This window comes from Alligator mississippiensis, chromosome 1 (genome assembly GCF_030867095.1).
Source record: "Alligator mississippiensis isolate rAllMis1 chromosome 1, rAllMis1, whole genome shotgun sequence".
NCBI lineage: Eukaryota > Metazoa > Chordata > Crocodylia > Alligatoridae > Alligator > Alligator mississippiensis.
In genome coordinates, this window is record NC_081824.1 from 200,933,038 (window position 1) to 200,944,818 (window position 11,781).

At 46.3% G+C, this 11,781-nt stretch overlaps 1 protein-coding gene across 2 annotated transcripts in view; it reads right to left on the reverse strand.

The window, feature by feature from the left end:
- The window catches only part of FBXO11 (F-box protein 11), a 106,541-nt gene extending 99,803 nt beyond the window's left edge, over window positions 1-6,738 (reverse strand). For both annotated transcript variants that reach the window (XM_006269541.4, XM_019485339.2), the window contains exon 1: window positions 6,433-6,738. In XM_006269541.4, the coding sequence (XP_006269603.2) occupies window positions 6,433-6,556 (124 nt within the window). In that variant the 5' untranslated portion in view covers window positions 6,557-6,738. The remainder of the gene's footprint in view (window positions 1-6,432) is intronic.
- Between the last annotated feature and the right edge of the window lie 5,043 nt (window positions 6,739-11,781).

The window sequence follows — 11,781 nt, forward strand, 5'->3', positions numbered from 1 at the left end:
ACGCTACATTTTTTCTAATTATGTTGAGGGGGGGAACATTTCCCAAGAACACACATCTCAAGGACAACACTGAGATGCGAGTTAGTGTGAGGTTTTAATATAAAACTTGTATTCCAGATTTAAATAAATAAATATACATTGTATGTGAAATGAGTGCAAAATACATATGTCAAAATATGGATTTCACATTCACTTGTCAATGTTCAGATAATTCACATATGCTTAATTTTACCCAACTTTCCAAGTAAAAGTTCTCTCAGGCCTAAGAATAAGCATGAAACAGAGCAAAAAGCTATCTTACCCAAAAGCAGAATGGGAAGTAGAAGGTACACCTGCTTCTCCAGAGAACCACTATTGGGGCACTCAGATAACCGGCAGGGTGCATATAAGAATGCTCATACAAGTAAAACAAAGGTGAATAGAAGCTAACATGGAAATGTCTTCCCTCCATCAGGATGCTTTCACAATTTAATCAGTGAGGAGGGACATCATAAAAGATAGTTTTTCCACACCTACTTAAGCAAAATATACTTTCCAATTTAAAGATTGCCCTCTCAGGACAACGTGTTTCATCAACAATTATTGGGATCCCTATAGCATTCACATTTTACTTCTGAAAAATTATTACCTATGGGTATATTTACAGCAAATGAAGAAACAACTGAACAAATAGGAAATGGACAATGTTCCCATTTGTGTCATTTAAAGGCTGATCCTAACACAACTGCAGTCAAAGGGAGGTTTGCAGTTGGCTTTAGTGGGTTTTGGATTAGGCCAGCAGTTCCCAATCTGTGGTACATGTACCACCAGTGGTACCACTGACAGGCTGTCTGTGTACAAGTTAACAGATTTATTATAATTACTTTATATGACAAAAATTTGCTGGTGGTACTTGAGGACGCATCATTTTAAGTTGGTGCATGATCTGTCAGAGTTTGGGAACACCTAGATTAGGCCATTAATAATTATTCAACTGTCCCAGCATCTATCCATCTAGATTATCATACTTTGTTCATCACCATGGAATCTAGAGTGTATATCAACTTACACATAGCCTTACTCAATATACGTACTCTATTTTTAAAAACTTTTAAAATAGTATTTGACAACTATTATACTCTATTAGCAAGTACCTTCAAAAGATCTCTTTTTATATTTAAAAGGATTCTTCCACAACAAGAAACAAACCATATTAACTTATTTATATGGGCTTCAGAAATGTTCCAATTAACTCTCTGTAAATTTAAGGAAAACATACCATGACTTGGAAAAAATGGCAATACTGTAGACCTGGGGCATTAAAGATGAGGCCTGCAGATCCAACCTGCAGAGCTGTATCATCTGTGAGGCACCTAAAGGAACTGGGAATTCAGAAGTGGAGCAAGTCAGGACAGGGCCTACAGTCAGATTCTGGTGTGTGAAGTTCCACTGGGGACATGTTGGCAGTGGAGGAGCCAACAACGGCTACATTAACCCACATGGCTCCCTGACACTCTCAGCCCATTAATAGAGGTGGGTCCAGATCTAGCCCATGAGGACCCTCAGAGTCTAGATGGAAGGCAGTGAACCAAGGGAGTTTGGCACCTCTACTGTATACAGCCCATGTCAAAAATACCCAACCAGCTCTTATCTGAGGAGTAGAACAACAATAACTGGATACCTAAGGAATGACTGCCAGAAAAGCAAAATGCAAGAAGTAATCTCTTACCAGGCTTTTATAGATCTTAGAATTGTACCTTAAAATGACAGCAGCACCTACACCAGGGTACTAGCTGAAGAATATTGGTAAGCAACAGGGTTTTTTCCCTTGTAAAATTTACACTGGCCTCTCCAACTACACCAAGAAGAATCAATATTTGGCTGACAGTCACATTTTAAGAGTCCCTAAGTAACCAGTTACAGGAAGAAGGACTTAATGACAAGTGGCTCCATTATGGCATGTCTAAAATGCCTTTATCTACATCAGCGTATACACCTAGATGATTTTATTAGCTTTTACTAGCAGTTTTAATAATCTCCTGTTAAAAGCAGAAAACAAGTTAGTAAACAGTAGTTTGAAAATTGTAATGTTATTTTTACTGAAGAGCAAGAACTCCAATTCAGATACTGACCAGCATTACTAAACTGTAAGCAATATAGTGATTGGATACATTTCTCTTGTCCCCCATATCAAAAACCCAATAAATATTCTATAACAAATTAACAGAAATGTAGAACAAACAGAAAATGATGAAAGAGTAGGAGATGACAATATAAAGTGGGTACTTTTTTCATGGTCAGTTTAAGCTATACTAAATATTTTTCCTATTTATATGTAGTTTTATTCTCTCATTGCAACCACCATGTAATCTACATATACAATGCAGTACTGCACAATTTCTCTCCCTCCTCTATTTGAGTTTAGTTTTTATGAAGAAAAAAAAAAAGCAACCCAAAAATCCCAATGAGAAGAGCTAGGGATCTTCCCAGTTTAGAAATAGTAAAGAAATGCATCTTGTATTTATGACAGGGAAATCAGTGTTATGGCTGTAACCAGGAAAGGGGAGCAGGAGGGAAAAGAGCTTGAAGCAAATAAATAAAGTAAGAGATTTTAAAGAATTTGTAAGCCAGATCTACAATAAGATCTGAAATTCCACAAGAACTGAAGAAACTGTACATTATATAATAGATCTAAACAGTCTCATTTACAGAAAATGATCTTTAATGTATATTAATCCATGGCCCCCAGTCTTGATACAAACAACAGGCAAGAATCAAAAAGTTAAGGCTGAAACAACAGCTTCACGGTATTTTACCTAATTTAGGTCTCTATCCTGCACCAAGAACCATACTGGAGGTACTCCCTTGTATTCAGAATGTTCAATGAAGAACTGGGACTTAAAAAAAAAAAAAAAAAAAAAAAAAAAAAAAAAAAAAGTAGTGCTAAAAACACTGAGTTTACAACTTCTAATTTTATTTCTTAAGAATGTATTTTGGAAATTTTCCATTAAAACAAGGAATGCACATCCTCATATTAACATATCTTTTTTTAGCATAAAGTGGCTTTAAAGGACCATAGAAAACCAATATTAAAATGTATTTCCACATTGGGAATCCCTGGCTTTTTGCCATCTAAAAGCTGAGCTATACACAAACCCAAAGCAATGTCATTATTTTGTCGGAAGTCTGTGCAAACACTTGTTTTAGAATAAAAAGACTAAAGTTAGCTATGGTTATTCCACATAAATTAAGTTTTAATCCACATGTTTATTTTATTTGTTTCAGCATAATTTTTTGCACAACCCAGGTCTAAATAAGACTCGCTATTACCACTACCATCACAAAACCTTGGGGGTGCAGGGAAGGGAAGCAAACTTACAAGGCATTCTTGAAAATTACAAGAATTGGATCCCAAGCCCCTTACTACTGGACAACAACCCCTCATTTCACAGATGCTTTATCATGTATGTAGTATTGAAGGAATTGGAAGCCCTAACATTTTATATATGTAGAGAATTTTTTGTTTTGGAAATGTAAATAGTGGAATGAGGGAAAAAACACTATACTCATCTCCTGTGAAGTTTCTCAGGCTAATATTTTTGTCTATCTAGTGAGCAAGAGTTGATTTTGGATATCAGCCTAAGTTTGTTTTTTTCCAAAAATCATATCTGAACTATTTCAATGGGTGAAAAACAACACTGCATAGCAAACATAAGAACATTCAAGCAGAGAAGTCCATCTAATCAGTACATGGTCTTGGGCAGGAGCCCATCCCTAATGCTTCAAAGGAAGATGTAAGAGACCCATCTACGCTGTATTGTTAGTTATGTGAAATCATGGTTATATGAAAGTTATGAGATTTTGTAAGAGTATATTTTATTTTCACATAGATACCATGTCCCTTCTACCCTAAAAACAAAAGGGTGTGTTAGTTACGTACTTCTATACTGTATTATTTTATAAGTGTGGACATTGTAGTTACACACGCATGTCCTGATCCCACTGCAAATAATAGATTGTGTTCTCACATTTTGTAACGCAAATGTCATGTCCTACAACAAACAATTTGCATTTTTGGATAGGTTAAGTTCCTATAATTAACTTATCCAAAAACGGAAATAAAAAAAATTCTCTTCTCGTGCCACTTACTGACTGATCCATCTATTTCCAGTAACAGGAAGTAAAACCCATAGTCTTCATCCATTAGTTCAAACAGAACCTCTACTGTGGTTGTAAAGTATTGTGCGCGCACAGAGAGTATTCAATAATACAGAGAGGTCTGAGCATTATATGAACCTAAACTATCTGCCTTAATAATATTAAGCCACTACAAATTCCACAGATAAACAGTGATTATAGCATCATATGGTATTTGTTTATTTGTGTCCATATGAGGCCCCACTGGCACAGACATCCATTTTTATTTTAATTCATTGTCACATCTACTATTACTCCCCTTTGCAGCACTAAAACCTAGTTTAGATATTTCTTTTCAAAAGGAAGTCTGTTGTTAAGTTGCTGTGTGCTATGACTTTTTATTATGCTGACCTAGATTGAGTATAAGTTGAAAACATACATCACTTCTTTACGGACTGTCATTTTCTAGCCTAATACCTTAGTAGCTTCATTGACCATTCCTAGTGTTTATGATCCAATCCAACAACTATTGCAGCCCCTGGAAAAACTGCTAATTTTCAGAGACATTTGAGCCCTGAAACCAAAAGGAGAATAGGAAGTGCAGCCCTGATGCTTTAAAAACTTACATGTAAAACTAAAGTTAACATCCAAAAAACATATGAAGCAGACTGGGGGGGGGTGTCAAGACAGACTTCAGAATACAAAATAAAAAAAACCAACAGTGATCCAACAAAAAGCAGACATTTTAAGAAACAAGACTACTTGATATTGCTGTAGTTCTGACATCAGGAGATGATAAACTCCAGTAAATGAGTACCATACAAATGTTAAGCTACAAAAAAAAAAAAAAAAAAAAAAAAAAAAAAAATCCCCACCCCACACCAAAAAACGTGATCTGACTAAATTGCAGCTGCATATATTAATTGAAAAAGTTTCTGCCTAGATTATTAACTAGGTATCAGAGCTCGAATGAATTGCGATGAGCCAAGAAAACCTACTGAATACTCACAGCAGGTAACCTGGAACCTTGTCATTTTTCTTGTCCACCGAGTTATTTCTCAGCTATTTTTAAAACTGTCAACTCAGGGGATGAAGAAAGCCTACACAGTGCACATGCAACACAAGAGATGGAAATCTACAGGGCCTGGCACATAGGAGGAGGAAATTCTCTGAAAATTCTCTTTAAAAACATCACTTTGCCAGAAATGTTTTAATTACATAATTGCTGAAGATAGGCGAAGGTTTACACAAGACCCATAATTGGGCATAAGACATCACATCCTCCTGGTCTATACCCGGCAATCTGGTCTGGGTAACATTCTTTGCTCCAACCAATGTGCGCAAGAGGGGCGGAGGAAGAGGCAAAGCGAAGCAAGGGGGAGGAATGGAGGGGGTTTTTCTCCTCCTTTAATACTTCCTCTGCTTATATGTTCTTTGCAGTGCTCCTGTGAGGCGTTTTGGTGGCATCCAAACACTGAAATATTGATGGCCGTGCATCCCTGCCTGGGCAAGATCTCGTTTCCAACGCAGTCTCCTAGAGACTCTCGGAAACAAAAGGCGCCGCGGGGCTGACAATGAAGGCCTCCCCTGATTATTTTTTTCTTCATTCCTCCCCCCAAAAAAATAAAAAAAAAAAGAAAGAAAGAAAGAAGTGGGGTGAGGGGCACGTGACCATGTGCCTCCAACCCTGCCACCGCTTGGGCCGTGCTCTGGGGCCACAGGGACTGACAGCCAAGACATTCAAGGGGAAAAAAAAATAAAAAAAATCACAACCCGCTGCGCGGAGAAGACGTGCAAAATGTCTCCTCCGATCCCACCCCCAGCTCTCTCAAAAAAAAAAGCCATTGCCGGGCCAACCCGGCGCGCACGCTCCCTCCCTCTCTCTCTCTCTCGCTCCCTCCCAGCCCGCGATGATGGCAACAGTCCCTCCGCGAGCGGGGGCGACCCCCGCCTCCCCCGGCCCGCACCGCCAGCGCCTCCATTAGAGGAGAAGAGGAGAGGGAGGGAAGGAGCCCGGCCCCGGCCCCGCACAATGGTGCTTCCCCGCTGTCACCGCGTCCCCTAGGCCGCACCCCCCCACACACATACACGCCTAAGCGGGCCGGGCCGGGCCCAGGCCCCTCAATGGCGCTGGCTGCGCCGCCCCCCCGGCTGGGCCCGGGCCGCCGCCGCGCTCAATCCCAACTGCGCAGCAAGCGCCGGGGCCGCCGCCTCGCAGATCGCCCCCCCAACCGGCCCAGCCCCGGGCCCCGCGCCGCGGCCGAACAAAGCGCGGGGGCGAGGCCGGGCCGGGCCCTGCCGCCAGGCCGCGCTTACCCCGTTCCCCGGCGGCGGCGGCGTTGTTGTTCCTCTCTGGCGGCTGCTGCGGCGGCGGCGGCTGCACCGGGCGCGGCCTGGACACTCGCCTGGGTCTCCTGTTGGCGGCTCGCACCGAGTTCATTTGCCGGCTCGTGCGGGCAGCGGCGGCGGCGGGGAGGGGGAGGGGGCGACTCCTCCGGCAGCCGGCGCCGCGGCGGGAGGGGCCGGGCCAGGCCGGGAAGGCGGCGGCGGGGGAGGGGAGGGGGCCCGGGGCCGGTGGCGCTGCGCGGGGACGTCCGCTCCGCTCCTGAGCTGGGCTCCGCTCTCCCCTCCCGCCCGCCCTCCCCCCTCGGCTGGGAAAAAAAAAAAAAAAAAAAAAAAGCCGTGCTCTTAAAGGCGCCCGCGCTCGTCCCCGCCTCTAGCCCGCCGCCCGCTCCGTGGCAGGAGGAGCCATTGACACCGCCGGAGCCAGCCAGACGCACGCACGCGCGCGCGCGCATACGCATACACGGCCACGCGCGCGCGCACATACGCGCGAGAAGGCGGCCCCGGCCCAATCCGCGCTGGCTACACGGAACCGACACCATCCTTCAGCCAATCTCGTGCGCGCTTCTAGAGGGCAGGCGACGGGGGGGGGGGGCTGGAGCGGGATATAAGGGAGGCGGCTCGGGGATGAGTTGGGGTAGTAGGCGGGGGAGGGGGTATTTTCAATTAGGGAGCGGGGAAGATATTTCAGCCCCCCCCCCCCCCCCCCCCACCTTGTTGGGGAGGGAGAGGCCTTTCTCCTGCGGGGGGAGCTGGCGTGGGAGGGATGGAGTGAGCCTATTCGTGCAGCCGCCTTGGTGGGGGCACCGGGAGCTGGGGCCTGTGCGCCTCGCCAAAGTCTGCGGTGGGCTCTAAGCTGGCTCCTCGGAGCAGCGCCCACAGAGAAAGCTTGAAGGGGGCCTGGTCCTGCAGAGCCCTCTGCTAATGTTATGTGCGAAATGGTAGGTAGGGAGCCCTGTAATGCCTTGTTGTGTGTCTTGTGTGCCTTGGTAACCATGTGTTGGTAGTATCCTTGGCCCCAGGGTAGCTTGGGGTGGGGGTTTCCTTGGTTCCCAGGCCCCAGCTAATTATTCTGTGCCTGACTGTTCAACATATTCCCCCTGCCTCTCCATCTATGCAGTGCAGACTCCCTTTGTCTGTATACATTCTGCCACTTTCACTGTATCTTACTGATGAGAGCATATGTCTTATCTTGGCCTGACACTTCAGCTCTGGAGCTGCTGCTCCAATGCACTTGGAAAGCTGGCTCATCACGGCTGCTGGTCCACAGGCTGCTCAAGACTAGAAATTGGTGAAAGAAATCCTATTTCTTTCTATGTGCACAAATTCTGTATATGGCAATACTCTGACTACTGGTAGGTAAGGGGAAAACACTTTCTCTATCAGTGGTTATGCCCCAGTCCTGTAAACATATATGAGTATAACTCCAAGTGTGTTGGCAGTACCATTTAATGGAAATACTTGAAGCCTCTGCAGGGCCTACTTTTTGAGTCTAAATAATAAACATTGGTTCACTAGGGCAAGTGTAACTAACAGCGAAGGCTGAAAAAACTATAAGGTCAAAGATTCATTGATTCAAAGTGAACAAATAGAGACAAACAAGACTTGGAAATGCCTGGAGTGTTGTCCTGCTGTAGTGCTTTGGGGTGTTTTGCTTGTGTTTAAAGACTCAAATCCAACTCCAAATTTCTTTCTTCTAGCATATTTCAGTTAGCCCAATGTAACAGTAAATTAACTTTAAATTTCATGTCTGAAAATAGTCAACTATGTAAAGTATTTGGTTCTTCTAATTGGTTAGTATCTTGTGGACTGGCTTATTTTGTTGCTTTGAAGAATGGTCAAAAGAAACAATGTACAGTAGTTTCCCTCTTGCTTGAAAAGTGAATTCTAACACTTTCCCTTCCACTAAAAGTGGAGATCAGAAACAAGAATTATCTTTTCATAGAGACAAAATTGTTTGGTTTTTTTTTTTTCAAGAAGAGAGCTTCCACTTCAGATTTCCTTATTTGGGTACAGACTACGTTGTGAGTACCCATGCTGGTACTTAGACCCTGGTTGAAATTATATGTATAATTTTTTTTTTCTGTCAAAATTGTGGTATAGTTTGAATGTGTCATAAGAACAGTACGTACTACGGGATTTCAACAAACATATGTCTAGGTTTATAATATGCAACTAAAAAAAGCCCAAAAACCAACCCTTCCAAATATTTGTCTTAAAATTGTAAAATTACACTATTGCATTTAATTTCTATATAAGCGCTTTAATTATGCGTTTTCCTGCTCTAATGCATGAATTTTCAGCATCTCAGCAGGTTGTTTAATTTTTGTTCAATGCCAGCTCTCTCCTGAACTTAGTGCACTGTTCCCAGGTCTTAAAACCTATCAGTTGAAGACTGAAGACAACCTTCAAATCTGTTGCCTAATCTTGCCAAATTTAAATCAACGTGTCTAAACTTTTCAATTCTAAGGTTCAGACAGAACATTACTGAAAAGACTTGTGGAAAATAAACATTGAGTTTTGGGAGGGAAAAGTGTTTTGAAGATCTGAAACCTCTATCTTTCCTGTCGCTTAGAATTCTAATACAATTCCTTGATTTAGAAACATCAGTTCTTTTCCAATATGGCGGTTGTGATGAGGACTTGTTCTGACTGGCATTGGGTCAATAGCAGGAATTTGGCAAAACTGGCTTATAACAGGATGTTCCAGTATGCAGTACGTTGTATTTGTAGTGTTAGTAGCCAAAGTCTATGCTTTGTCTCTGATACTAAGTCTACAGATGGCCATGACTGAGAGCAGTTTTTAAATCTTGCTGGCCTGGTTTCAGGATTGGGGAGAATAAGAACTTCATTTGATGGGAAGGGGAATGAGTTGCTTTGGGAAGTCCTGTTGAGGCAAGGAGAGAACTTAAGATTCTAGCTAGTTTTATAATATATGCATATAAAATAACTTCCTTCCAGAAAATTTCAAAGTGATAAACATTGTTCATCTATGCTGTTATTATGATTTATCTTAACTGAAGAAAGTTTTAGGCTAACGCACAAACATATTCTCAAGAACACACGTTTTTAGACCAGTCAGGAATTGGGAAGCTTGAAGATTCTCAGAAAACGGCCTTAACTCTAGCTCTGTATCTCATCCCTCGTGACAAAACCAAGAGTCTACCCCAGGGGCGGGCAATTACTTTGGGCGGAGGGCCGCTTACCAAGTTTTGGCAAGGTGTTGAGGGCTGCATGGGTAGCCTTGCCCCTTGACAGGTGCCCTGCCCCCTGGTTGTCATCTTGGTGCTAGAAGTCTCCCCCTCCCCCACCCCCACCCCCAACCTCTGACCTTTGCCACTGGAAGTCTCTGCCCTTGCCCCTGGAACTACTCCTTCGGGGAAGAGGGTTTGCCATCTAAGGGGGGGGGGGGGGGGAAATTGCATACTAAAACTCAAACACCTATAATAATTTATTTTAATTTGATCTAAAAGAATATTTTTGTCCTGATTTGTGGGTGTTTGTGATGTATATGCAGAAGTGATTTACCTATGGGGGTATGTGTGGATGCGTGTGTGTGTGTGTGGGTATGGATGCAGGTATGGAAGCCACGTAGTGCAGAGTGGGCGGGCAGGAAGGTGGGGAAAGCAGCAATGGGGAGTGGAAGCGAGTAGGTGCAGGCCCCATGCTCCCATGTCCTGGTGCCAGCAGGGCCCAGAGCAGGGTGGTAGGAATGCGGGGTGTGGTCTGGCAGGGGTCTCTGGAGCTGGGCTGGGCTGGGCCAGCAGGCGGGGGAGGAGCTGGCCTGGCTCCATAGAGCCTCTGCCATCCAGGACCCCACACTCCTACCACCCTGCTCTGGCCCCAGGACACCAGCGCTGGCCCTGCGCTCCTGCCCAGCTACTGCTGGCTCCTGCTTACTCCCAGTGCCCCTGCCCCAGCTCCGTGGTACAGGCAGAGAACAACACGCAGCCCCGATTCTGCACTCACCGACGGGGAACAAGGTAGTGCTCAGCGCAAGGGGGGAAACCGCCCCTCCCTCCCCCATTATGGCTAGTGCCCCGTGCTGCAGCAGCTTTGAGCCCACAGGGGCTGTCCTGCCTCTCTGCTGCATCACCACCCCACGAGGTAGTAGTGGCAATGGAGAGCAGGTACAGGCAGCCCTGCGCAGGCTCCAAGTGGCTACAGTATGGGACACTGGCCATGGGTGAAGAGAGCTTCCCCCCAGTGCGGGGCACCAGCTCGTAACCCACCACTGCTGCTAGCCTGGGCCCCGCACTGGCTCCGGGCTTGCCCATTGGGACTGAGCCTCAGCAGAACCTGCTGCTCGGTGAGGAGAAAAGCGCACCCCCCTCCTTGCTGCTGCTGGGCACTGTTTGTTGTGGCTACCCATCCAGAGCCCATACCGCATTATGCTGTGGTGTAGCTGCTTCACCACCACCTCTGTGCTGCCCAGCAGCTGTTCCACATGGCCACTGCTGCTTCACTGGCAGCACAGAGGTGGCGGTGAAGCAGCCGCACCACAGCCTAGCGTGGCGCAGGCTCCAGGTGGGTGGCCTTAGCAAACTGACCAGCGGCCCTGAGCAGCAACTTCTGGGGAACAAGCTGGTGCTCAGCACAGGAGGAAAGTGGCTCCCCCTCCCAGTGGCTGGCACCCCATGCTGCAGCCGCTCCAAGCCCGCGCAGAGCTGCCTGTGCCTGCTCTCCATTGCCACCACTGCCCTACAGAGAGGCAGGACAGCCCCACATGGGCTGCAAGTGGCTGCAGCAGGAAGTGCCAGCCACAATGAGGGGGAAGGGCACGCTTTACCCCTGCACTGAGCACCAGCTTGTTCCCCGCCAGCGAGCATAGGGTTGGGGCTGCACGCTGCTCCCCACCTGTACCACGGGGCTGGAGTGGGGGCATTGGGAGTGAATGGGAGCCAACAGCAGCTGGGTGGGAGTGCGGGACCTGTGCCGGTGTCCTGGGGCCAGCACCAGCGTGGCCCAGAGTAGGTCGGCAGGAGCGCGGGGTCCTGGCTGGCAGGGGCTCTGTGGAGCTGGACCAGCTACCCCCTCTCCCTGCTGATGCAGCCCAGCCCAGCTCCACGGACCCCTGCCAGCCCACACTCCTACTGACCCACTCTGGGCCCTACCCGCGCTGGCCCTGGGACACTGGCACAGGCCCTGTGCTTCTGCTTGCTTCCACTCTCTGCCCCTGCCACTGCTTTCCCACCTGCCCTTGGCTGCATAGCCAGACCATAGAACTTGGTAGGAGCTGGCCCAGCCCCAAGGACTAAAGCAATTCCTGCAGTCTTCCCCTGCCTCCCTCCCACCCCGCTTCTTGAGTTTCCCATGCTGGCAC